The sequence below is a fragment of the Harmonia axyridis genome, chromosome 1 (assembly GCF_914767665.1).
Source record: "Harmonia axyridis chromosome 1, icHarAxyr1.1, whole genome shotgun sequence".
Classification (NCBI taxonomy): Eukaryota; Metazoa; Arthropoda; class Insecta; order Coleoptera; family Coccinellidae; genus Harmonia; species Harmonia axyridis.
The window spans coordinates 86,632,474-86,657,339 of record NC_059501.1 but is presented as its reverse complement, the minus strand read 5'-3'; the positions used below and the strand labels follow the sequence as shown (position 1 = coordinate 86,657,339).

The 24,866-nt window shown below is 36.8% G+C and overlaps 6 protein-coding genes across 6 annotated transcripts in view; 3 read left to right on the top strand and 3 right to left on the bottom strand.

Moving 5' to 3' along the window:
• Positions 1 to 195: 195 nt before the first annotated feature.
• LOC123671079 (NADH dehydrogenase [ubiquinone] 1 beta subcomplex subunit 9) lies at positions 196 to 927 on the top strand. Its single transcript, XM_045604743.1, has 3 exons — positions 196 to 377; positions 437 to 579; positions 647 to 927. The coding sequence occupies exons 1-3, from the start codon at positions 274 to 276 to the stop codon at positions 838 to 840; spliced, it is 441 nt and encodes a 146-aa protein (XP_045460699.1). The 5' UTR covers positions 196 to 273; the 3' UTR covers positions 841 to 927.
• LOC123671075 (trafficking protein particle complex subunit 12) lies at positions 905 to 5,809 on the bottom strand. Its single transcript, XM_045604735.1, has 8 exons — positions 5,341 to 5,809; positions 5,109 to 5,285; positions 4,794 to 4,927; positions 4,503 to 4,707; positions 4,307 to 4,450; positions 3,785 to 3,975; positions 2,934 to 3,183; positions 905 to 1,777 (listed from the first exon to the last, which is right to left on the bottom strand). Exons 1-8 carry the CDS (start codon positions 5,668 to 5,670, stop codon positions 1,532 to 1,534), a joined length of 1,677 nt encoding a protein of 558 aa, XP_045460691.1. The 5' UTR covers positions 5,671 to 5,809; the 3' UTR covers positions 905 to 1,531.
• A 1,271-nt stretch (positions 5,810 to 7,080) lies between these two features.
• On the top strand, positions 7,081 to 8,280 carry LOC123671077 (derlin-1). Its single transcript, XM_045604737.1, has 3 exons — positions 7,081 to 7,583; positions 7,638 to 7,729; positions 7,788 to 8,280. Exons 1-3 carry the CDS (start codon positions 7,319 to 7,321, stop codon positions 8,205 to 8,207), a joined length of 777 nt encoding a protein of 258 aa, XP_045460693.1. The 5' UTR covers positions 7,081 to 7,318; the 3' UTR covers positions 8,208 to 8,280.
• Positions 8,281 to 8,755: 475 nt separating this feature from the next.
• On the top strand, positions 8,756 to 10,561 carry LOC123671080 (40S ribosomal protein S12). Its single transcript, XM_045604744.1, has 4 exons — positions 8,756 to 8,891; positions 9,015 to 9,037; positions 9,656 to 9,998; positions 10,470 to 10,561. Exons 2-4 carry the CDS (start codon positions 9,021 to 9,023, stop codon positions 10,527 to 10,529), a joined length of 420 nt encoding a protein of 139 aa, XP_045460700.1. The 5' UTR covers positions 8,756 to 8,891; positions 9,015 to 9,020; the 3' UTR covers positions 10,530 to 10,561.
• LOC123671076 (zinc finger MYND domain-containing protein 10) lies at positions 10,558 to 15,612 on the bottom strand. The gene is made up of 6 exons (XM_045604736.1): positions 15,442 to 15,612; positions 15,268 to 15,376; positions 14,595 to 14,971; positions 13,184 to 13,346; positions 10,833 to 11,173; positions 10,558 to 10,769 (listed from the first exon to the last, which is right to left on the bottom strand). The coding sequence occupies exons 1-6, from the start codon at positions 15,525 to 15,527 to the stop codon at positions 10,586 to 10,588; spliced, it is 1,260 nt and encodes a 419-aa protein (XP_045460692.1). The 5' UTR covers positions 15,528 to 15,612; the 3' UTR covers positions 10,558 to 10,585.
• Positions 15,613 to 17,349: 1,737 nt separating this feature from the next.
• The window catches only part of LOC123675104 (low-density lipoprotein receptor-related protein 1), a 42,013-nt gene continuing 34,496 nt past the window's right edge, over positions 17,350 to 24,866 (bottom strand). The window contains exons 29-32 of the mRNA XM_045610358.1: positions 23,864 to 24,150; positions 22,148 to 22,676; positions 20,158 to 20,634; positions 17,350 to 18,426 (exon numbers count right to left, since the gene is read on the bottom strand). Coding sequence (XP_045466314.1) covers positions 18,283 to 18,426; positions 20,158 to 20,634; positions 22,148 to 22,676; positions 23,864 to 24,150 — 1,437 coding nt within the window. The 3' untranslated portion in view covers positions 17,350 to 18,282. The remainder of the gene's footprint in view (positions 18,427 to 20,157; positions 20,635 to 22,147; positions 22,677 to 23,863; positions 24,151 to 24,866) is intronic.

The following is a 24,866-nucleotide window of genomic DNA, read 5'->3' as shown; positions in this document are numbered from 1 at the left end:
AACCGAATTTCAAACGAGCTACAAAAAATCACTTGTAATTCGATGCGTAAATTATAAATTTATATTCATATACAAATCAATCCTTAAGCTCCCAATACATACTTTTTTCTGTTAATAATGTATAAAATCCCATACATACGTTACCTAATTAGAACAGCATTCTATGAAAACCAAAACAATAAATCACAGAGTAAATTGTCATTATTTCATCTGACCTTTTGAGGTTGGAATCTTAAAGTCAGTAATTCTAAACAAATTTAATAAATAGCAAGAATGTCTGTCGGAATACCTGTTATAGGACTCGTTTCCCATACGAGGAAAGTACAAAGCTTGTATAAAAGAGCCTTGAGAAACCTAGAAAATTTTTATACCCAGAGGTTTGACAATTTTCGTTCTCCTCCATGGATAATCTTACATAACACGTATTGTTTTCCAGAGAAATATATCGATTTCGGGCAGTACTTTTGAGGGAGGATTTTGATAAAAATAGAGACATTAAAGACCTCAGAGTAGCGAAAGAACTACTAGAAAATGGAGAAGAATATTTGTTCAAAGTATCACATCCTCTGCCAAAAAAATGTAAGCTGGTTGCTGTCAACTGACTCGATTGAAAAGAAAGAAACTAAAGCTTAAATCGATTTATTAGTTCCAGGATCACCAGGTGGTGTTGCTTATGGAAGAGAAGTTCCTCCACCGGACTGGGTTTTAGATTATTGGCACCCATTAGAAAAAGCTCAATATCCTGAATATTTTGCAAAACGTGAAGAGATGAAAAAGGAATATATAAAACTATGGGAAAAACTTTATAAGGATGTTCCTGATAGAAAATATCATCATTAATGAATATTTTCAGGTTCAAGATAATATTTATATAGTAATTATATGAACATTGCTTGAGGCAAGGTAGAAATATAAATTTTATTGAGATATCTTCATTATTATCCAAGCGTTATACAACAAAAATATATATTAATACTATTTGGATTTCACAGAAAGGGTATTCTAATCTACAGAATTTAAGAGAACAAATAGGAGGTTCTTTCAAATATAAAAACAGCTCTAACTACAACGAATAAATAATAACAATAAAAGCACGTAATATTTATTAAATAATCTAATTGTTCCGCAATTCCGAACATCTTGGAATGAACTATATAAACAATTTAGATTTCATTTTTGAAATTCAGGTCAATGCAAAATTTAGTTCTCATATCAATATGAACGTTTTCAAAATAGCTAAAAATGTTAAGATTAACCTGATTGAGACTTCAATACTAAATGCTCACATTTATAGGATGGAATCGATTTTCATTATAAAAATTATTTGAGAATCACAGTTGCACATTGCAGCTGGAAAATCATATAGATAACACCAAATGTTAGTCTTCACAATCTAATTAGCGATAAATTATCGGGGAAAGGGATACTTTGTCCATGGTGTTAGCATCCACAATCAAGACCCACTCGTGTACTTGTAATAACAATAAATGAAGCATTCTTTTTTTTCCTTCAAACAAAGGAAACTCCTCCATCAACCGTACAGTTTTTCCAGAATAGTTGTCGGAGCATCTGCCTGATAACGAGAAATCTGTCTCAAGAGAGCAAACTTCTTCATTCTCCCCTTCGACGATTCCATGTCGTATAGAGTACAAAGGTTAAGTATAACGGATTCGTGAAGCGCTTGTGGTGGATTTGCCGCGATTGCAGACTCTAATATGGATATAGCATCCTTCAGTCTCCCACTGTACATATGACACACTGCCATGTTATTCAAAATCTGCAAACGTGGAAAAGAATTCAATGATACTCGAAAAAACTCCAACACGTAATTTCTTGTGTTGGCATCTGTGAATATCTGTCATTAGCTCCAGTTGTCATTCATATAAACTGTCGATTTTGACATATAGTCAAGAGTGCCAAGTAAAGGGTGTTTTTTTTAGAGCTATAGAACTTTACATTGCAATAAAACAACGATGGATTATTCGATTGACATGAATTTCATTTATCCGCAAGATAATCTAGTGGCATTACATTTTGAATATGATTTCTGGCATATGACCGCCACGGCAGGCTAGGATGTAGTCCAATCTGGACGTCCAATTTTCGATGACTTTTTCCAACATTTGTGGCCGTATATCGGCAATAACACGGCGAATGTTGTCTTCCAAATGGTCAAGGGTTTGTGGCTTATCCGCATAGACCAATGACTTTTAATAGCCCCACAGAAAGTAATCAAGCGGTGTTAAATCACAAGATCTTGGAGGCCAATTCACAGGTCCAAAACGTGAAATTAGGCGGTCACCAAACGTGTCTTTCAATAAATCGATTGTGGCACGAGCTGTGTGACATGTTGCGCCGTCTTGTTGGAACCACAGCTCCTGGAAATCATGGTTGTTCATTACAGGAATGAAAACGTTAGTAATCATGGCTCTATACCGATCGCCATGACTGCAACGTTCTGGCCATCATCGTTTTTGAAGAAGTACGGACCAATGATTCCATCAGCCCATAAAGCGCACTAAACGGTCAGTTTTTCTGGATGTAACGGTGTTTCGACATACACTTTAGGATTAGCTTCACTCCAAATGCGGCAGTTTTGTTTGTTGACGTAGCCATTCAACCAGAAGTGCGCTTCATCTCTAATGGACGTAGTGCGCGATACGTATTCCGCACAGAACCATTATTTTCGAAATAAAATTGCACTATTTGCAAGCGTTGTTCAGGCGTGAGTCTATTCATGATAAATTGCCAAACCAAACTAAGGATAAATCACTTGACAGCTGTTAAATCGGTCGCCATCTTGAACATTAATGCCAACTTAAAGTTATATACCTCGAAAAAAAAACACCCGTTATAAATGGATACATAATTATAATCAGATACTACGACTATGAAGGTAGGCGATAGCTTTTACAATGACTGAAGACACTTACCATTGTTTTATTAGGTTCTATAGATTTAGCTTCTTGAAAGAAATTTAGTGCTTCGTTATAATTCTTATTCGCAATACACAAGAGTCCTCTGTCTATCAGTGATCGAACTTCCAATTTTCTATCTTTCATCCCCTTCTCTTCCGTATATGAGCTTGCTTTGTTGAAGCTAGTCTCGGCTCCAACTATATCGCCCACAATCAAATGTAGCCGACCTAATGCTGATAAAAGGGTGTGCTTATTGGCTACATCTCTGTAAAAAATAAAATAAATCGATCCAATAAATTCATATGTGGTATAGATTGGGTTATAGTTATAGTTCAAAACGTCTGGACCGATTTTTTTGATCTTTGATTTGTTTGATTTGTCTCTGTCCCAAATAGAAGAATAACTATGACCAATTCCAGAGACCAAAGAATCTGGCCTGACTGAGTGCTGTAAAAAATGACAGTAGACGTCGGCATAGACAATTTTTCAAAGGTTAAGGGACTTTGACAATCAATGTCAAGTAGCAGAATATAAGTTGCGATAGTTTGACAGTTGGCTGCTGATCATAGAATCATAATGTCAAAAGTATAATGCAGATCAAATATAACCGCTATTATCTGATTAATTCATAGAACTCTTTGCCAAATGATACCAAAGATAGAGGCTACACCATGTCATATTAGCTTAGCATTGTGACATAGAGAAGGAATACTTTCTTCCAAAGGGTAACTGGCTCTACGAGACGATTATGCTACTACATGTTAAATCTCCGACCATGTGGCTAAGTATGTTTCCTTAAGAGCTATTTGTAAGTCCAATATATGTAGTTACTTTGGAGAGATTAGGAAAAAAATTGAGAGAATTACATTTCGCATATCTCCTTTGTGAGGTCAATCGCCAACTGAAAGTTCTTCAGACAAATGGCACAATCGATAATCGAATGCACCAGACGAATTTCTCTACTTCTCCACAGTCGTTCCGAATTGGATCTGTCCGATTCACTTATCCCCATCTGGTTTCCATCTTCACATAATCCGGCCTGCAGATTATTCTGAATCTGAAATCATGAATTAAGTTCAATGATCCTACAAATTAATGAAATTAATAAAAGTATTTTCAGTTACAAACATTAAATTTTTTTGTGGACAGGTCCCACCTTTGTTTTCTCTATGGAAAACCTAGAGTTCAAGCGATAAGGTAACTTCAAAAAAATTGGGTTTCTATCTCTTCTATGGTTGTTCTGGCAGTAGACATCAAGATGAATTATTTTTTAAAGGTTATGGGACTTTGAGAATTGATGTTAAGTTGAAGGATATAGGCTAACATTAGTTTGACAGACAATGTCTTCTGGGAATTCACTAGTATGAATAGATTCATTTTGGACTTACCTGTTTGACAATTGACCAGAGATTAAAGAGCCTCGGAAGGCTATCTATGAAGTTCCCACAATGCATAGGCAGTTCAGCAAGCAACAATCGAAACGAAAAGGATGCTATAGAACCTGGTCGGTCCCCGTACATTTCTGGATAAAACTGAAAAGTTCACCGTCACCTTAAAAGAATGAAAAATGTTCGAGTTTCTCACTTGATAAAAAATGTCTGGCTTATCCAGTTCTCCGAACGTTTCAGCTTCTGCCAGCGCTATACTGAACAATTTCGTCTTGACCAAAAGAGCTATTCTTGTGAACCAAAGCTGCAGAGAATGAGAGGAGTGTTTACTGGGGTGTCCTGCTCGACCTCTACCTTGTCCATAAATTTCTAACAGTCTTGAGGTTAGATTTATAGCAGCCCTAAAAAAATGGATGGAAGTAGTAATCATGGTCAATGGATGAATCATTTCAATTCTTTTGAATTAGCAAATTCAAATTTTTCATACCTATAAGCACCGGCTTGTACCAATTCCCTTAAACCTCTTTCATCCTGAGTTACATCATTTGCTGTGATTATTCTCCTCTCAGCGGCTTCTGCTTCTCCTAAACAAACAGTAACTGCCTCTCCAACACTATCACCCTATGAATTCAATCAAAACTATAACCTTATTTAACCTAACTTTTATTATTTTCACAAAAACCGATTTTGGATGTATTTCCTATGTTCAAATGAAAAATTTCAAGCTCTAGTTTATAAGATAAAGGTTAACTGATTTATATGCACAAAATAAGGGCCTTTTTGGAAACGGCTAAAAACTTACTAGCTCTTCTTCTAGAAGAACTCCAGGCATAGTCAGGCATTCTCTTTCTGGGAAAAAAGTACCAGGTGTTGATGTAACACATTTGATCAATATCTGTCTAGTTTGTTCACTAGGTATCCAAGCGTCTCTTCTTCTTTCTGCTTCAGATCCCACTGCAACCCTCGACTCGTAACCGCTCTAAAAAAGTTTACATGCAAACAATGATTAACATAAAGTAGATGATAAGGCATACATCCATCATGGCAGGAATGTCCAAATTGGGCATCATGGCATTCTTATCTACACTATTCTGGTTTAAAGCAGCATCAGGACCTGATCCGAAATAATCAAAAAACGGTGCTGTTGGATCCTTAGATTGCGAAGCATTATCTAAAAACAGTCTACACACTACAGGCTCGTTCTTGTTCTCTGGCTCCAAATGATTGTCATCTAATTTAAGGGTATTTAACTTATTCGATGTATCCGACAGGTTAGACGTAAAATCAAGCTGGTCGCTAGCTCCAGAATCACGTCCAAAGTATTGACTCAATGATGGCGTTGTATTTTCGCTGTTTTCCGACATAATTGCTTCATAAAGTCATTAAAGTAAATTTATGCATCCAGTATTAGTTTTGAACATTTGTTGACATTGTCATCTATTCATCATTTTTTTATAGAAAATAGTTTTGACTTTTGCCCACAGAACAACGACCACCTAATTATAAAATTAATCATATGATTTTTTTAGGTTAGTTTCTTAAAAAAAAATTTGAATATTGTGTTTGTTTTTTCGTTTAAACTAGAGGAATTCAAATAAAGTACAATTTCTGTCGCTTCATAGTAGAAGTAACATTTTGTACGTTTCGTAAACAATAGCGCCATCTAGTAGTAAATTTTTCTGATAACGAAAACAACCTTTTACTTCCCCTATTTCACAACATTTTCACACAATTCCGGTTTTCAAAGGGCAAATAAATTTATAGAACCAATTCAGATATCACAATAAAACTTTATTCATTATAAAAACAACTATTTTTCCACAGCACGTATATATTACATGCAGAAGTAGGTTAATATAAGAGTATTCAGCACTATTTGTTATTATAATTATTAATTAAATGAGAAGGTATGGTTTTGATATTTTTAATTAGAACATATTTTTACTTAAGACCCTGCTACTGATTCCTGACTGCTCACACTATAAAAATCTTGTTCTTTACTGGTTGTAGATTTTTTGGAAATCACGCTGAAATAAGATTTCGTACTGTCCGTACTGTCCAATTTTTGCAATTTTGTTTTTGTATTCTCCATGTATATGGTTTCTACAGTAGGTACTTCAGCAACAGAATTAGATGTAACATTTTCTAAAAATAAAAAATTCAAACATAACATTGACAGGAGTAAAGCAAATAAATTAAACAAACACGCAAAGACCAGTTTTTCAAACAAATACCTTTTGATTGAGCTTTAGAACTGTTTTTACTAAACCTTCTTTTCGGCTGAGTGCAGCAGGAAAACATTTTTCAATTTTAATGGAAAAATTCTTTCAATATTTCAATGTTCAAATGATAAGATGAAATGTGTGCACTGTAATTGAATCAGTACAATCTCTGATTTCATGAAAATGATAACGATGATAAAAACAATTGCACTTATCGATAGACAATATTTTCAATATTGTATACATATGCTTAGGTATTCAATTTCAAGGTGCGTTTTGTGAATCTGAATATAAAAAAAAAAACCTTTCTTTTCCCGAGTCATCTCACCAAAATGAGAAATAAAACGTATTTAAATATTTTGTTAGTTGTAAAATATATAAAAGAGGAATAATTTTCATTCAAAAGATTATTTAGTCAGATTATTGTTCATAACTAGGTAATATATTGAACAATACGTTTGGTTTGAGTGGAAAGTAAATAAAATCACACTTGATATCATTAAACCAGGAAAAAATTGAATAATTCTATTTGGTTACCGATACTGCTATGATTATTTTTCTTGTTGGCGAGGATTGGCACTACTGTCGGTAATGAATTGTCAAAAATTTTCACTTTCAATCCACTAGGGAAAATGAAATTAATGATAAATCGATTGTAAACACAACTATTTCAAGTAGTACACGTGTCCAATAACATTTTTATTGTCTGAGTAAAATGAAGTTGATATTTTGAATTCGCATTGAAAGTTACTGAAATTGATCTGAAAAAACTGCTGAAAGAGCTAGAAAAATGTCAGATATCAGCGATTGGTTTAAAACTATTCCTGTGTTCACACGGTATTGGTTTGGCTCAACTATAGCTTTAACTCTTATTGGGAGGTTTGGAATAGTTAGCCCTTACACATTAATTCTTCTGTATGAACCTTTTTTGAAGAAATTTCAGATATGGAGACCCCTTACAGCCTTATTCTATTACCCTCTAAGTCCTCAAACAGGATTTCATTTCTTAATAAATTTGTACTTTTTATATACCTACTCTAAGCGATTAGAAGAAGGTAAGGTCAAATCAGTGAGTTCTTTATAACTATTACAATTCGATATCCTTTCAGATCATTTTTCCGGTAGACCATCAGATTATTTGTTCATGCTTTTATTCAATTGGATATGCTGTGTGACAGCTGGTTTGATTATTGGAATGCCTGTACGTTGTTACTGAATAATGAAAATTAATTATTACTATTTATTCACTGAATTTTCAGCTCTTGATGGATGCGATGATATTATCTGTTCTATATGTGTGGTGTCAGCTGAATAAAGATACAATTGTTACTTTCTGGTTTGGTACCAGATTCAAGGCTATGTATTTACCCTGGGTGCTGTTTGGTTTCAATATGATTTTAAACGGAATGGGTCTAACTGAACTCATTGGAATTATAATTGGACATTTATACTTTTTCCTGAAATTCAAATATCCTCAAGAACTTGGGGGCCCTGTTCTCCTTGACACCCCTTCAGTTTTGAAACAATGGTTCCCTGATAGGATAGGGGGTGTACATACTTTTGGAATGGCCCCAAGAAGACCACAAACTGGTACCGCGTCTGGTAATAGAAATAGTGGGTCAAGCGGTCTCTTCGGAAGACGTAATTTAGGACAGGGGCATGTTTTGGGCGGAAGTTAGAATTATTTATTTTGGTATTTCTTGATTGATTCATTCTTTTATTTAAAACTCATAATAAATCTTAACTAATAAATTGTTTTCTTTTTCTAATATGAGTTCATCCTCATTTTTCCTTATCCAATGAAAACAAATTTGGTTCATACGACCTTCTTCTTAAGGTGCCATCTCCTCACAGAGGTTGGCTTTCATCATGGCAACATTTTATTTTCTTCGTCTACCTAGGAGGTGCGAAAGGTTAAGCACCGGTGCATTCGGTAGACATTTACCGAACGCAGAAAAGTGCAGACGGTGCGAAAGGTGTAAGTTGCCGAACGCTTAGGGAGCTTACGGTGGGAATCACAGAATACTAAATATATGGGAATGGTGCGAACGGTGTGACATATACCGAACGCAGTAGCAGACGCCCTGAAAAGCTATGAAGAATATACGACTTTATTATACCACAATTATTCAAACTTCCTAAATTATTCCTAAATGAAATATTTGCATTCAGAAATTCAAAGTCCATTTGAGGTTTGACAGAAATCATTTAAAAAAATTTGTAGCTTAAGCTTTCATCAAATTCTCTGAATATGACATAAGTTTAGTGTATTCTATGTTTTAAGGATAAAGGATACTTTATGTTCTTGTAACCTAAAATCTTTCTAACCAGATTCTTTTGCGTTAACCTATTCAAGATTCTGGGTGAGTTGAATTTATGTATTCATCTGTTAATTTACCAAGTTATTTTATACATCCAAATTGATTTAAACTTGAAGTATTCGTAACGTATTGTGTAGAAACTAATTGGCTATATATTTTTTTCAGATCAAAATGTCGGACGGAGAAGTGTAAGTTGAATTTATGTTATAATTTTAACCGCTACTATTTTAATTATTATTACCTATGTAAAGTAACTATTCTCTTTTCGAACAGTCGTTTTACTCAATTCGGTTATCAGATTCGAAATTGATAATTTTTTTTTAATATAGTGGGTCTCTATTTACATTAACCTAAGTCCGCATTCTGCTTTAAATGATTTTGAAGTTCAATTTACAGGTTTAGGACCATTGAAAGCAGGCTACGGCAAAACGATAAAAGTGACACCGCAGCGCTGAAATTGTTTCAGATTCATAAAGCAGTAGTTCATATCCAAGAAACCAAATTATCAATAAAATCGTATCTTCCGTTCTCCGATGATTGCAAATTTACATTGGACTTTTTAGTGTTAAACATTCTTTCTTAGTTTTTATACATTTAACGAAGTGTTACTATGAATTTCCAATATTATCCGTACACAGATTAATCTTCTTCATTCAACTAAATGAACTTTCCTTGATGAAGTTGAAATATATTGATGAAACTTCGTCTTAGTCAAAATTGGTCTCCTGATTTCAGTGGTCTTAACCTTATAAATTGAACTTCAATATGTTTACTCAAAGATGAGAGAATACTGAATCTGTTTTCAGTGATGTTGTTACCCCCGCACCCCCTGTTTCGGGTGGGTCAATGGATGTACACCAGGCCCTTCAAGAAGTTCTCAAAAATGCCTTAATTGCTGAGGGCGTTGTTCATGGACTGCATCAAGTATGCAAAGCACTGGACAAAAGGGAAGCTCTTTTGTGCATTTTGGCCGAAAACTGTGACGATGAAAGGCTAAAGAAATTAATCTCTGCCTTATGTGCCGAACATGGAATACCTTTAATAAAGGTAGATAATAACAAAAAATTGGGAGAGTGGAGTGGTCTCTGTAAAATCGACTCCACTGGCAAAGCCAGAAAAATTGTTGGATGTTCTTGTGTCGTCATCAGTGTAAGTTTTTATTTTTATTTAAAGTCTACAATTAGTAGTGTTTTTTCATTCAGTAAAGTATTCAGTGCTTCAACCAAGGTTGCAGAAAAAAATCATTTGTTTATGCAACGATCGAAACTGTAACTTGTTCTTTTAATCACCAATGTTTGCATTGGTGGTTCATCGGATTCATCGACTCCCAGAGCAGATGAATATGATACAAATGTGATTGGGGGGGGGGGGGTTGTTTTCCACATAACGATGGTGAAACGATATCTGTCTAATCTCAATGTTCTGTGACGTAACACTTCAAAACGGCATAGAATCATCTGTTATTCTACACCATCTTACAGCTCATCGTGTTTCAATCCGGGTAGATCTGATGATGAATAAAAAAACACTACTATTTATGAAAGATTTTCTCCAATTACTTTCGGGCATGTTTTGTTAACCCTCGTTTCGAATATTGCTTGATATTCATTTCAATTTCAGGAATGGGGAGAAGACACACCTGCTCTAGATGTACTCAAAGAATACATCAAGTCGAAGTAATGTAATTAGGAGAATAAAAAAATTTTGATTAATTTTGTTTTTTTCTTTTTAATTTATTAAACTTGAACACAAAGTTCCTTATGCAGTTGCCAATGAGTAACTTGGCATTTTCTTGAACAGTACCATGACTTTTTGCACCGAGAACATCTTTGTGTGGAATCTTTTCCGCATCTTGCGCACGGTACAGTATTTTCAACATCGAATTTTTCCAAAAGGTCTGTGTTGTATGCTTCATTCAAACTGAAAAGAATAAATATTAGAAGTGATAAGTTTTAAGAGGTTTAGTTCAAGTTTGGATCGTACATTTTTGCGCTTTCCATCAACTGTTCCTTTTCACTGCAAAAAATAGCGGGCAATTGGTTTATCGCTATCTGTTTCCAATTCCCACCAGTTTGGTGCATTATACCCTCTTTGATATTCAAACAAGGTTCTAATAAAATCGGATTTAGGGAAGATGCTTGTTGACTTCCAGTAGACATACGACATAACCACTGTTTTAGTTCGATTAATGGAGATAATTGGTCTAAAATTGCTGGCGTTAGGAAAGTCAGCAAATTTAGAAGCTGCGACTTTCTGGATTCAGTTAATTGATAATATTTGGGACATTCCTGGTCGAGTAATATGTGTCTCAATGTTAGCAAGGTCTGAAATTCGAAAGTTACAGGATAAGCATAAATACAAATATTAATGATTCAATCAAAATTATTGAAAACATTTTTATTCACTTAGGGTATATCGGTCAAAAAAATTAAAGCACATTCTGAAAATCTCAATTTTAATGAAAGTTAACTCTACATTGACTTTATAACTTAATTTTTATGTTCTCTCGGGAAGGTTTTGAACGAAACAAGACACATTAAATGGAAGAAAAATTCAGGATTTCACCGAATCTTAGAAGAGAGAAATAAACAATTTTCAAAATACTGTAATGCTGATAAGTGATTTATTACTTGGTATTTCCACCCCTTGCCTTAATTACAGCTCGGCAACGACAGTTCATACTCAAAATGAGTGATCTTAAAATGTTCTGATCTAATCCTTCCCAGATTTCTCTGTGTTGGATTCCTAAGTCATTAAGAGTAGCTGGATGATTTTCTGAACTTCTCAGCCTTCTATTGAGGTTGTCCCAAACCTGCTCAATCGGATTGAGATCTGGACTTCTTGCTGGCCATTCCATTCGAGAGACTTCAACCTCTTCAAGGTACTCCTGAACGATGCGCGCACGATGGGATCTGGCATTATCGTCCATAAAAATGAAATTTTCACCTATGTATGGGGCAAATGGCACTACATGCTCTTCAAGAATGTTCCTTATACACCTATCAGCATTCATAGCTCCATTATCAACGACCACTAGGTCTGTGCGAGCAGTCAAAGATATTCCACCCCATACCATAATCGATCCTCCCCCGAAACCAGTAGTATTCAGGAGATTGCACTGAGCATATCTTTCATGTGGACGTCTGTATACAAGGGAACGTCGATCACAATGGTAGAGGCAGAATCTAGACTCATCTGTGAAGAGAACTCTTTCCCAATCAGCCTCTTCCCAATGGATATGCTCTCTCGTAAAATACAAACGCGCCCTTCGATGGGCTGGGGTAAGAGCTGGGCCTCTTGCCGCGACACGAGGCCTTAAATCATATTCTCTGAGGCGATTTCTTATTGTCTGGGTGCTGAATTGCACCTCATGAGTTTGCTCAAGCTGATTTTGAAGGAGTCGAGCGGTTGCAAACCGTTGTCTCAACGAAGAAACTCTCAAGTTACGTTCATGAATGGCAGTTGTTACCCGTGGTCTACCCTGTCCTGGTCTTCGGACATTCATACCTGTCTCCCTGAATCGCTGCAACATTCTGGACACACTTGTATGGGAAACTCCAAACCTTTCTGCAATTCTTGTGTATGCCCACCCTTCTTCTCGCAAAACTACCGCCTGGGCACATTCCTTTTGGGTCAAATTGCGTGTTTCGCGTTGCATAGCGATCGAGTGTAGAAAATCAAACGAAAGAAAAACTATTGATCACTAGAATTGATCGAGAACAACTGATTTCAGAATGGAGCCAATACATTCAAAATCTGATAATCTCATCTTTTTTTATTCCTGCTGGGAAAAAACATCTGTATTGAAGAAAAAAAAAAACGTCTAATAGGAAGAAGAAGAAAAATCTTTCATCATTGCTCAATAGTAATTTACGTAACAAGTCCGGAAAATAGGGTTTTTTTGGACGAATAGACAAAATTCCAGGACGAGCGTAAGCGAGTCCTGGAAGTCTGTGAGTCCAAAAAAACCATTTTCGGGCGTGTTGCGTACAATATTTTTTCGGCAACCATGTAAAATGACTCTATCGCTGCTGCTTTCCATATTTTATTGCGATTGCGATCAAAAAACATGCAAATTTTTGACAACTAATTTCATATGAACTGTCAGCCGTTATCTCGGTTGCTATGGATTCTATGATTCTTTTCCGGCCTAGTCCGGGAAGTACGTACTTTCCGGACTAGGCCGGGAAATGCTACTTTCTCAGAGAAAAAGCGTCCGGAAAGTGAGCACTTCCCGGACGGTTGCCGAAAAAATGCATTTCTAGACAAATGTGAGCACTTTTTTCCTTGTCATTTGAGAACTGATTGGAAATTCAATATTATTTCAAATATACCTGCGCTTCTGGAGGACAAACTGCTTCTCCATCCCAGTCTCTCCATTTTCCAGAAGCATATTGCTTATTTCCCTCTATCCAAGGCTTTCTACGTAGGATCTCAATGAACAAGGTCGGTATGTCATACTTGGTGTATATGCTTGAGCAGACGCTTAGCGGTAATCTGAAATTTTTTATTTTCTCCAAGACTTGGATAACAAAAATAACATTGGGATTGGGTAACAAAAATTAGGAAATAAAAAATATATTTATATATTAGAAACTTAACAACAAAACTCTTGAAATTGAGGACATAGATCATGTTAATGAATACAATACTTTTACCGCACAGTTATGAATTTTTGAAATGCTTACGCCTTTGAAATTATTGTTATAAAGGGTGTTTTTTTTAGAGCTATAGAACTTTAAATTGCAATAAAACAAAGATGGATTATTCGATTGACATGAGTTTTATTAATCCGCAAGATAATCTTGTGGCATTACATTTTAAATATGATTTCTGGCATATGACCGCCACGGCTGGCTCGGATGTAGTCCAATCTGGACGTCCAATTTTCGATGACTTTTTCCAACATTTGTGGCCGTATATCGGCAATAACACGGCGAATGTTGTCTTCCAAATGGTCAAAGGTTTGTGGCTTATCCGCATAGACCAATGACTTTACATAGCCCCACAGAAAGTAGTCTAGCGGTGTTAAATCACAAGATCTTGGAGGCCAATTCACAGGTCGAAAACGTGAAATTAGGCGGTCACCAAACGTGTCTTTCATTAAATCGATTGGGGCACGAGCTGTGTGACATGTTGCGCCGTCTTGTTGGAACCACAGCTCCTGGACATCATGGTTGTTCAATTCAGGAATAAAAAAGTTAGTAATCATGGCTCTATACCGATCACCATTGACTGTAACGTTCTGGCCATCAGCCTTTTTGAAGAAGTACGGACCAATGATTCCACCAGCTTATAAAGCGCATCAAACAGTCAGTTTTTCTGGATGTAACGGTGTTTCGACATACACTTGAGGATTAGCTTCACTCCAAATGCGGCAGTTTTGTTTGTTGACGTAGCCATTCAACCAGAAGTGCGCTTCATCGCTAAACAAAATAAAATGGACGTAGTGCGTAGTGAATTGCCAAACCAAACTGAGAATAAATCACTTGAAAGCTGTTAAATCGGTCGCCATTTTGAACAGTAATGCCAACTTAAAGTTAAATACCTCGAAAAAAAAACACCCTATACAACAAAAGTATAAGTATAATTTGACACTTCGAAGGATGTAATTTGAGTTGCCAGACAGGCACCTCAACTGTGGAAGATTGTCGAATGCACCTTTTTCAGGTGGAAATTCAGGATTTTCTCGGAAAATTGAGACGTCTAATATAAAACGGATATTCGAAAAAAGTGCTACCTCACCTTTCCATAGTTTCGCACAAGTATCTGATGATGCTCAGGCATTTCATACCGATGTCGAAAATCAAGTTGTCCCTCTGTCTGTCCAGTTCTTCCTTGGGCGATTCTTTGGTCTTGGGCTCCCTGTATTCGATGGATAGAAGAAGCGAAACATTTCCGGTGCAATAATCTAGAAGTTCCAAAGCATCGTCCTCCATGGCTTCGCAAAAGCTGGAATGGTAAGTGGCCAGTTCAAGTAAAGAGACGCATACCGCCTCGTGGTAGAGCACGGAGTAGGCTATCATCGTGCTCTCTGGATACGGCATCATCTTCAGGAGTTGTGGCAGGACTTTGTGCTTCCATATATTGATCAGGATTGCTTCGTGAATGAGCAAGTTTACCTGTGAAAATAAGATCAAGAATGAATTCTGTGGTTAGTGATCTATGATCGTGCAGAGATCATAGAGTTGAATGAGGTAAGAACATAGATAACGGAATGTTCTTTATGATATGTTAGAACAAGAAACGATTGCATGATTGCCACATCTTGGCTGAATTGGAATGATATTCATACAATCCATCCACTTTTCTTCAATCATCGCAATATTATATCGAAATAATATTGAATACTGCCATTTCAGTCCAGAGATTAGAAGAATAATTCGATATAATTAGCCAAAAATACCTAATATTCTACCTTTCCAAAAGAAATTAGTGTTTCCTTTACGTATTCCTCTTTAAGTTCAGAAGCTTCTATTAAAGCCTCTTGATTCAGTTTTTGTAATCTACTGTGCCATTCCAACCACCTACAATTAAACATTTAAATCATTATTGATTCAACTTATTCAAAACAAAAAGATTAATGGCTTACTGATGGCTTCCAAGATTTTCCATTTCTTGGATTTTCATAGTATCGATGTAAAATTCTATCTCTGTTGGTAGCAGAATAGAATTCATTTTCGAAATATCTGTAGAATATCTTAAATTCAGAATCAATTCTCTATTAGTATATGTCAGATTATTGAACGCGTAGAACTGCTATTTCATTGCTATAGTTTCCATTGATGTTTTATTTTATATCCATGGTTATCGAAATAATAAAAAAACAACAAGAATCCTTCAATCAATTATGTTTATATAGTTAATGATCAAGGATAAGGAATGATAAAAATTTTAATGCTTACAAAATAAAGCTATACGAAAAATATAAATATTGAAAAAAAATTGCTTAGATCTATACAATACCTTTTAAAATAATTTATTCTTACTTTTTTCTTTATTTATAGTCACTGTGGTATGTATATGGGAAATTTTGAAAAATTCACAAAGGAAGAGCTGAAATCTTGAGTAGTTTTCAAAATGTAGGAAATGTTTCAAATTTCTATTGATGGTGGATGCGTTAATTAAAAGCGCATCCACCATATTATACTGAACAATATGAGATATCCACAGAGTAATAAACATAGAATACTTTATGGAGTTATCTACACCCATAAACTTAAATTATTGTTATTATAAAAAAAATTGACCACAGCGAACATAAATCCGCAATCAGTTTGCTTCTAATATGAAATTCGAGATATTTAGAGTTTTGTGAGATAAATTTTGGTTCAAAAATGTTGTAGGATCGTCTTTCAAAACTGATTTCTTGTAGTATTTTCCATGCTGAAATCTGTAATCAGTTCCTTTCTAACATAGCTCAAATCAGAGATATTCCAAAATTCGCAGAAAAATTTTGCTTTAAATATGTAGAAATGCTTTTCTGCTAAGAACCGATGCCTAATTCAGCATCTACGACTTGAAGTCCATTGAATAACGCCTAATCAAGGCCTACTACCGAGCTGGTGACACTCGAAATATGCCATTTTTTCGGTAAAAATCTAAAATTCAAATCGTCAGATAATTCGGCTACAAGCCACCTATCCACATTTTACTGAACTAATTATTCACGCTGTCCACCACGGATAGAGTCCTGTAATGTGTACCTCCTCAAAATTATCGGTTTGAGCTACTCTTCCTAGATGGTGACTTAATAAACCAAAATTATAATTCATTATTATTAATAATTTGAGCTATTATTGAACTATTGAGATCGGTTTGAGCTACTCTTCCTAGATAATTTTGGTTTATTAAGTAACCATCTAGGAATAGTAGCTCAAACCGATTATCTTGAGGACGTACACAATACAGGATTCTATCCGTGTTGGACAGCGAGAATATTTAGTTCAGTAAAATGTGGATAGGTGGCTTGTAGTCAAATTATCTGACGATTTGAATTTTAGATTTTTTATAAATAAATTATTATAATTTTATAATAAATTATAAAACGAATTCATTTAACTGAAGAATACTACAGTGACTGAATAAATTGGGCCTTACATTTTGAATAAATCCCAAAATTCAGATAAATAGAGAATGTGAAAAAAAAGCCTCCATATTTAGGCTCAGCCAATCAAAAACGAGACCACGCTTGTCTTTCTTAATAAACAACAGTGGCGACAAGTGTGGTCTCGTTTTTGATTGGCTGAGCCTAAATATGGAGGCTTTTTGTTTACATTTGTTTCTTTATATACTATTATAAAGTTACTATATTCTACAATGACTTGATAAAACAAGTACCTGGACTATATTTTATATTGAAATATAGCCCCCTGTATTTATTAAATCATATTAAATTTTTTTCATTTCAATTCATTCTTAATGAATATTTCCTCTGAAAATGTCATTATCGTCGAGGTTTTTGGGGTAATAGGACAAATATTGAAATAAAACAAATTCCTGCTTTTATATGCTTTGATCTGAAAATATAATTAAAAGAAACTTATACCCAAAATATAAATTTCGTGTAAATTCACTGTAAATGAGTATTGAGCACAATATTACCTAAAATATATATACAAATATCCAAACAATCACATCAGCTTCCTTTTCGATATTGAAGGGTATTAAAAAAAACATGTTTTTTTTTTTGGCACAACCATACTATACAGAGCAATAATTTTTTTTTTTGATATTCGAAAAGCTACTTTTGGCACAAATAACACATAAAATAATGTTCGATTAGATTATTTTATATACTTATCAGTCATTTCGTTTTTATTGTTACGGTATGGACGTATTTATGAGCATTAGAAATAGATTCCTCAAAAATTCTCAACATATTAAAATATCTGTGTATTTGTGGAAAAATATTCAGTTGCCATCCAGAGATCAAAAATATTTTCCTTCCATGTTGTGCACATATACGATAAGTGGCAGTTTTTTCTTTACATCACAAATATATAGAGGAAATTGACATCGTTGGAAATCAGAGAAATGCTAAACAGCTGCACCGACATCGAAGTTCGGTAATACCTATTAATAAAGCACAACACATTCAAATAAACGATTAGTTAAAATAGACAACATCTAAAAACAACATCTACATCGAGTTAAATCCATTAGTGGAACAGTGAAACGACTTTCTTCACATCAAAATATAACAATAAAAGCTGCATGCAAAACTACAGAACATCGAAAATATCCAAAGTACGGAGAAGGAGAAAAACAGAGATCCTGCAACTGAATATTTTTTAGAATTTTTCATTTCAGTTTTTCCGCTTCGAAAAATACACTAAATATCGCGACAAATCTCACGATTTTCCACATAAATAAAAATGGCACAATTCACAGCAATTCATAAATTTCAGGGTTTTTGTTCGTTTTGATTTGATCAGTTTTGATATGTGTCTGGTTCGTCGACCAGTGTTAGAGGTATTTCATCTGCGTTGTGATGTAAGAGTACTGCCTTCTCATCTCCACTACTGGTACTTCCGTTGTACACCGAGTCATATACAGGGTTTGCAAAGTTACTAGACTGAAAAAAAAAATAACAAACGTAACATTACATTATTATTGATGATGTAATAGGTCAATTGAAAAGTACCCGGTCTGATGCACAGATGGCGGTGCTAGTATTAAATCCATATGATTTTTAGTTAGTACCAAATATGGACCTAAACTGAGGATCTCTAAAGCCCTGGGAAGTGAGCCCTTGATTCTACAGACCGAGATAATGGCTGTTTATGTATACGTCCAGCAGTGTCTCAAAATAAACATCACCACGGACAGCCAAACCACACTGAGATCTCTGGAATCGTGTTGTCAGGGGTCTCTGCTGACTTGGGAGTGCCGTAGCACCATAAAGCAACTGGCCAGAGGTGACTCTACTATGGGTACCAGGGCACTGTGGGGTTGAAGGAAATGAAAGAGCTGATGAACTTGCAAAAAGGGCATCAAGGTTAACACCTGCTGGACCTGAGCCTTTCTGTGGGACAGGAAAAGACCAATATAAAGCTGCGGTCCAGCTATGGGAGTTGAACAGCAGGACAATCCACTGAACTAACACTCCTAGACTTGTTCAGGCAAAGAAATTCGTGAAGATTTCACCTACCTACGCCAAAAAGCTCCTGAAGCTGTCGCTAGCCGAGCTTCGGGTGATGGTGGGACTGCTGACGGGGCACTGTCGCTACAAACATCACATGTACCGTATAGAAAAGTCAGCAGATGAGATTTGCAGGCTCTGTGGATCGGAAGCAGAAACAGCCGAACACTTGATATGCAAGTGTCCGGAGCTGGCTGGCCTAAGAACCATTCACATGGGTAAGCCGGTTCTGGATACCAGAGAGGTAACGGCCAAGGCCCCTAAGGAGGTTGTCAATTTTATTAACGCCGTTGACGACCTCCTTGGGTTTCCATGAATGAGTAGGGTAGTGAACAAAAGATCTGCATGGTCGCAGTTCCCTGAAGGCTTACCGAACCAAAACGATCCCAGTTCAAATAATAATAATAATAACAACATATCACGGGTGGATGTCAAATGTTTGCAGGAAATGAATATAAAGAGAGACACGATGCAGTAGGAAAGATACTACACCAAAAAATGGCAACCAAATTAGCACTAATTCATTCTGAAAAAATGCCATATTACAAGTACCGACCGGAGATCATCCTGGAAAACGAACGTTATAAGCTGTACTGGGATCGTACAGTTTTGACTGATAAAACAGTCTCTCACAATAGACCAGATATATTACTAATCGATAAACATCAAAAGACAGCATTACTCGTTGACGTAGCAATACCTAATAACAACAACATGCGTCAAAAAGAGGTCGAAAAATTTCAAAATATAGGGACCTCGAATTTCAGATAAAGCGTCAGTGGGGAATGAAATCAACGAAAACTATTCCAATTATCATCTCAACAACTGGAATAGTGCCCAAAAATCTTAAGAGGAATATCAAGCAACTGGGACTTAGTGAATATATGTGTAATATAATGCAAAAAGCTGTTCTTTTAGGTACTGCAAGGACGGTGAGAAAATTCCTAGGAAGCGAAGGACAGGTCCAAGGATCACGTGTAAGAGGACGAGAACCAGGGGGACCACAAGGACCGGACACGACCGAGCTCTACCCTTCTGATATTTTAAATATCTGGGGTTGAGTGAATGTTCCTCTTAGCGAGGAGTGAGAAGCCGACGGCGAGGAGAAATCCTACGCGTATAGGCAAAATATAGGATAATAATAAGATACCAATCTACTCTCACCTTATCAGCATCCAAAGAGAACGGCTCAGCATCCCTATCCTGATAGATCGGATTGTTAAAATCGTTCTCCTGCAACCTCTCGTGCGTAAACGGCTCCCTCAACTTCCTGCAATACGAGTAGGAAATGTAACCGAGGAAGATGAAGATCCCTATGAACAAGCTGCCCAGGACGATCAATATCAGCACCCTCTCTGTCGAACTGCGGTTTATGTGGCGCATCCTCTTACTGTAGGACATATCCTGGCACCTAGCGCCGAAGTAGTCGTCTGGGCAGTCGCAGTTGGGCTCTTGGTCCTCGTTGAGCCTGCACACGCCACCGTTCAGGCAGAACATTAGGCATTGGGGCGGTTGCTCGCAGGTCGGACCGCTCCAGCCTTCTTTGCATATGCACTTGGGCACCTCCTTCCTGTCTTCCATTATGCACACGCCGCCGTTCTGGCAGAGGTCCTTGCAGTCGTTGCTAGCGCCAACGAAGATCTGCGAAGGGGTTTTAAGAAGTGTTATAATTGTGGTATAATTAGAGAAGAGCGATATTTCACGAACTGTGATTTAATCACTTATATCAGAATGTCACAGGTAGTCACGGTTCCGATAAACGAATACAGAGCGTGACGGGATCACAGTTCGAACATTTCACAGATCTTTTCAGGGCATATCATCGTCCGTTGCAATCGTGAATTATGAAGGCAGCCTGATGTTTTTATTGCTTCGGAACCTTTTTCTACTAACATAATTGCATATTTTTATGACAATCCCAGCATCCGTAGGCAACTTCGCCTGCTTTAGGAAGTATTTTTGTAGGACTAGTTAAACAATAAATACTTGCTACAAACAAATAATAACTACTGAATTACAGCATAATTGGTGGTGGCAATATAATTCTAATTTTATGCTTATCTTTGATAAACAACCCCAAAGAAATTCTTTCTATATCGAAGTTGCCGACCGAAGCAATAAATGGTACTCTGTATTATAAAAAATAAACGAAAACACGTCAGAGACATAATAATAATAATAATAGGCGAAAGAATAATAACAGGCGAAAGACCAGCAATCTTTGGGCTTTCTTCAAAGAAGTTGATGTAAATTATGCTACTTGTAATTTATGCAAGTTGAAATTATCTTTCGAAACCACCTCTTCAAATTTGAGGAAACATTTTAAAAATCGATATCCTTCTGTTACGTTCCTAACTAAATCTGAAATAAGGAAAAGAGTTGAAAATGTAAGAAAAATGGATGTATTCATAATAATTTTTCATTAATTTTGCTTTGAATGATAAGAGTGACCAATTCGAGTTGCAAAGATAAACGAACTAAGGTTTGGGTGATTCATACAAATATTAATAACAACCAACCTAAACAGTGATCACGTCACGCTTCAATATCACTGATATCATAAAGTAACGTTCACGTTTCACAACGTGATCTAGAAATCACGGTATCGCTTATCTCTAGTTTGTGTGTGTCTTGGATTGCCTACACCCATTATATTCTATTCACTTCTTCATGAATCTGTAACTCTATGAATTTGTTAAGTAAAAAAAAAGGTTACACAACCACAATTGGTTGAGATATCATTCCCGATAACATTTTGAGGTTTTGACATATGCAAACTCTGAATATACAGGGTGTTTCATTGGGAAACAGAAATACTTCACAGGTGCATAGGTGGCACCAAGGCGGTTCTGGAGATACCACATTCATTGGGTCTTACTGTCTTCGTAGCCGATATACAGGGTGTTTTATGAATTTTTATGAATATATTTTCTTCATATTTGGCAAATATGTTCCTGATTGAGAGCCCAAACGTATCATGCAAAAACCGCCTTAAAAATCCAGGTCTGGGTTAACAAAAAATTATGAATCGTTTAAATCCTCGTAACAACACCCTGTACATCGGAATTTTGAAAATCTGTTTTAATATTCGGAAACACTCTATGATCAGACTACACACACCACCAAAGAAAATGAAAAAAAAACATATACTCACATCGCATCGCTTCCCAATCCATTGCTCCTCGCACTTGCAAACCCTCCTCCCCTGCACCGTAAGACACGCCCCATTCTCGCACCTACAACTCTCCTTGCAGCGTGGCAACGTCACATCCCCACCCGCGCATAGGTCAGTCTCGCACCTCCTACCTGCGTAAGTGGGCGGGCATATGCACTCAGGCTCCTTCAAGCCCATCCTGCACGTACCGCCGTTCCTGCAGTGCAGGTGGCAGCTATCCTGCTCGCACCGCTCGCCCGTGTAGCCCGCCTGACAGCTGCACCGGAAGCCGTCCACCGTGGCGACGGGCGTGCCAAACTGGCCGCACATCCGCACTTCGCAATGGACGCCCGCGAAGCCAGGCGGGCACTTGCAGGTCTTGCCGCCAGATGGCACGGCGGTGCAGTTGCCGCCGTTCTGACAGGTTAGGCCGACGCAGTGTTGACAGCGGTTGCCGCCGTAGCCGGATGGACAGCTGCACTGCGCAAGGCCGGGTTTGGGGGAGTAGCAGGTGCCACCGTTGGCACACCTGGAAATGTGATTTAATGAGAAACCGTTCAAAGGGAACACTAAATAGTATTGGTGGGTTTATGCACCAGTCCTAAGAACTAAAACTAAACCTAAGAACTAAGAATTGAACCCTAACAAATAAATGAGGGCGTTTATGCACGTTTCCTAAGAACTAATGGTGGATTTATGCACCGTACCTAAGAACTAAGGACTAAGAACCATGAACTAAGAATTAAACCTAAGAATTCAGTGGCGTTTATGCACTCTCTTGTTAGTTCTTAGTTCTTAGGAACGTTGCATAAACCCACCATATATTCTAGAACAAATTGCAGAATGGGCTCTTATTTCAACACGAATGCGAAATTCGAACACATGAGTGTTGGAATTGCCTTCTGCAACGAGTATTAGACGATATTTTCTTTATTTCAGTTTTCAAGTTTTCTGAAATATTGTCGAAATTCAATAAAAAATTTAGATTATACATCCTAGTGACTTTTGTATTGTATCTTGGCAGTTGGTGTGACTGTTACGATAATTATAATTCACATTTAATTCGTGAATTATGTCTGACGAAATCGATTTGATACCACCAGAATTAAGAGAAATTTTGAAATATGTTGTAAATCAATTCCCTATATCTAAATTATATTATATTGACAATTGACATGTGTTGAAATTTTATAGGTTCGGAAGTCAGCGTTGACAACCACAAAACAAACAATATAACTGAAAAAAATGCTGTAATGAGTTCATTAGAGCACTGTTTTTAGTACTGTAATGAGTTCATTAGAGCACTGTTTTTAGTACTGTAATGAGTTCATTAGAGCACTGTTTTCAATACTGTAATGAGTGCATTAGAGCACTGTTTTTAGTACTGTAATGAGTTCATTAGATCAATGTTTTTAGTACTGCAATGAGTCCATTAGAGCACTGTTTTTAGTACTGTAATGAGTTCATTAGAGCACTGTTTTTAGTACTGTAATGAGTTCATTAGAGCACTGTTTTTAGTACTGTCATGAACTCATTGCGATACTGAAATAGAGAAACTGATATACACATTAAATTTCCAAGAAATTGATTGTCTATTCATTCAAATTATAGTAAGAACATACAGAAAGTTTCGAAAAGAAGTCCTGGCTACCATGCCTGAATCTTCTTCTGCACTTCTGATGGAAAGATGAGGACTGAGTTTAGAATGATACGTACCTGCCATCGCAAAGATTCACCGGTATTTCGCATCGATCGCCTGTCCACTGTGGGAGGCAGTTGCAACGAAGTGGACCCAGAGAATCAGGGGACTTCGGTGAGATCAAGTCGACGTAACACAAGCCCTTGTTCTTGCAGAACTGGGAGCAACGGTAGTGCTCGCATCTTGCACCAGTGTAGTGGGGGTCACAGACGCATTTAGGACCCAGGCCGGGCACTATCTTGCACTTACCGTTGTTGCAATTTAGGGGACACGAAGGTATTCTGTTCGGTACCGGTTTGCAGGTCTGTAAAAAGGAAATTGTTACAGCAAGGTCGGTTTAGTTTGGTCAGGAACTAAAAGAAATGAAGAGGCAAACACCCTCGCCTGAAAAGGAGCACCAACTCCTTTCATTGGACCAGAATTTTTCTGTTGTACCTGCAAGAGTTCCAGGAGAAGAAAATACCGAAAGAAAAACTCTCTGGCGGTATCTTCCTGGGTTGGAACATTCGTAAAAGTCTCTTCGAAACTTTGATACTGCGAGATTTAAGAAGTATCTGGATCTTAGCAAGAATATGCTCCACCTCTTACTGGATTCCTTACACCTCATGACAATGAGTCTAGCAGAAAACGACGAGTGTAGAATCTACGGGGATGAGGAAGAAACTCCTTATCACCTGTTGACGAAATGTCTCACCTTCGTTAGCCAATGCAAAAAATGCTTTTCGACAAGAGACTTGAAGAAGTTGGGAAGTAATCTCCTGGAGTTCATTAGAGCTATGGAACTGGCGGGCGAGCTGTGAACTAACGGGTGTTTAACAGCTGTCAAGTGATTTATTCTCAGTTTGGTTTAGCAATTCTCACTCACGCCTGAACAACGCTTGCAAATAGTGCAATTTTATTTCGAAAATAATGGTTCTGTGCGGAATACGTATCGCGCACTACGTCCATTTTATTTTGTTTAGCGATGAAGCGCACTTCTGGTTGAATGGCTACGTCAACAAACAAAACTGCCGCATTTGG

Coding starts and splice junctions, on each gene's coding strand:
- LOC123671079 (XM_045604743.1), top strand. CDS start 274: ATGTCTGTCGGAATACCTGTTATAGGACTCGTTTCCCATACGAGGAAA. Junction 378..436: donor GAAAATTTTTATACCCAGAG/GTTTGACAATTT, acceptor ATTGTTTTCCAG/AGAAATATATCGATTTCGGG. Junction 580..646: donor ACATCCTCTGCCAAAAAAAT/GTAAGCTGGTTG, acceptor TCGATTTATTAG/TTCCAGGATCACCAGGTGGT.
- LOC123671075 (XM_045604735.1), bottom strand. CDS start 5,670: ATGTCGGAAAACAGCGAAAATACAACGCCATCATTGAGTCAATACTTT. Junction 4,451..4,502: donor AGCCAGACATTTTTTATCAA/GTGAGAAACTCG, acceptor TGAACTTTTCAG/TTTTATCCAGAAATGTACGG. Junction 3,184..3,784: donor ACAAAGGAGATATGCGAAAT/GTAATTCTCTCA, acceptor TATTTTTTACAG/AGATGTAGCCAATAAGCACA.
- LOC123671077 (XM_045604737.1), top strand. CDS start 7,319: ATGTCAGATATCAGCGATTGGTTTAAAACTATTCCTGTGTTCACACGG. Junction 7,584..7,637: donor CTCTAAGCGATTAGAAGAAG/GTAAGGTCAAAT, acceptor ATATCCTTTCAG/ATCATTTTTCCGGTAGACCA. Junction 7,730..7,787: donor GTTTGATTATTGGAATGCCT/GTACGTTGTTAC, acceptor CTGAATTTTCAG/CTCTTGATGGATGCGATGAT.
- LOC123671080 (XM_045604744.1), top strand. Junction 9,999..10,469: donor GTTCTTGTGTCGTCATCAGT/GTAAGTTTTTAT, acceptor TTTCAATTTCAG/GAATGGGGAGAAGACACACC.
- LOC123671076 (XM_045604736.1), bottom strand. CDS start 15,527: ATGAATTCTATTCTGCTACCAACAGAGATAGAATTTTACATCGATACT. Junction 11,174..13,183: donor TTTGTCCTCCAGAAGCGCAG/GTATATTTGAAA, acceptor TTCGAATTTCAG/ACCTTGCTAACATTGAGACA. Junction 10,770..10,832: donor TTGATGGAAAGCGCAAAAAT/GTACGATCCAAA, acceptor TATTCTTTTCAG/TTTGAATGAAGCATACAACA.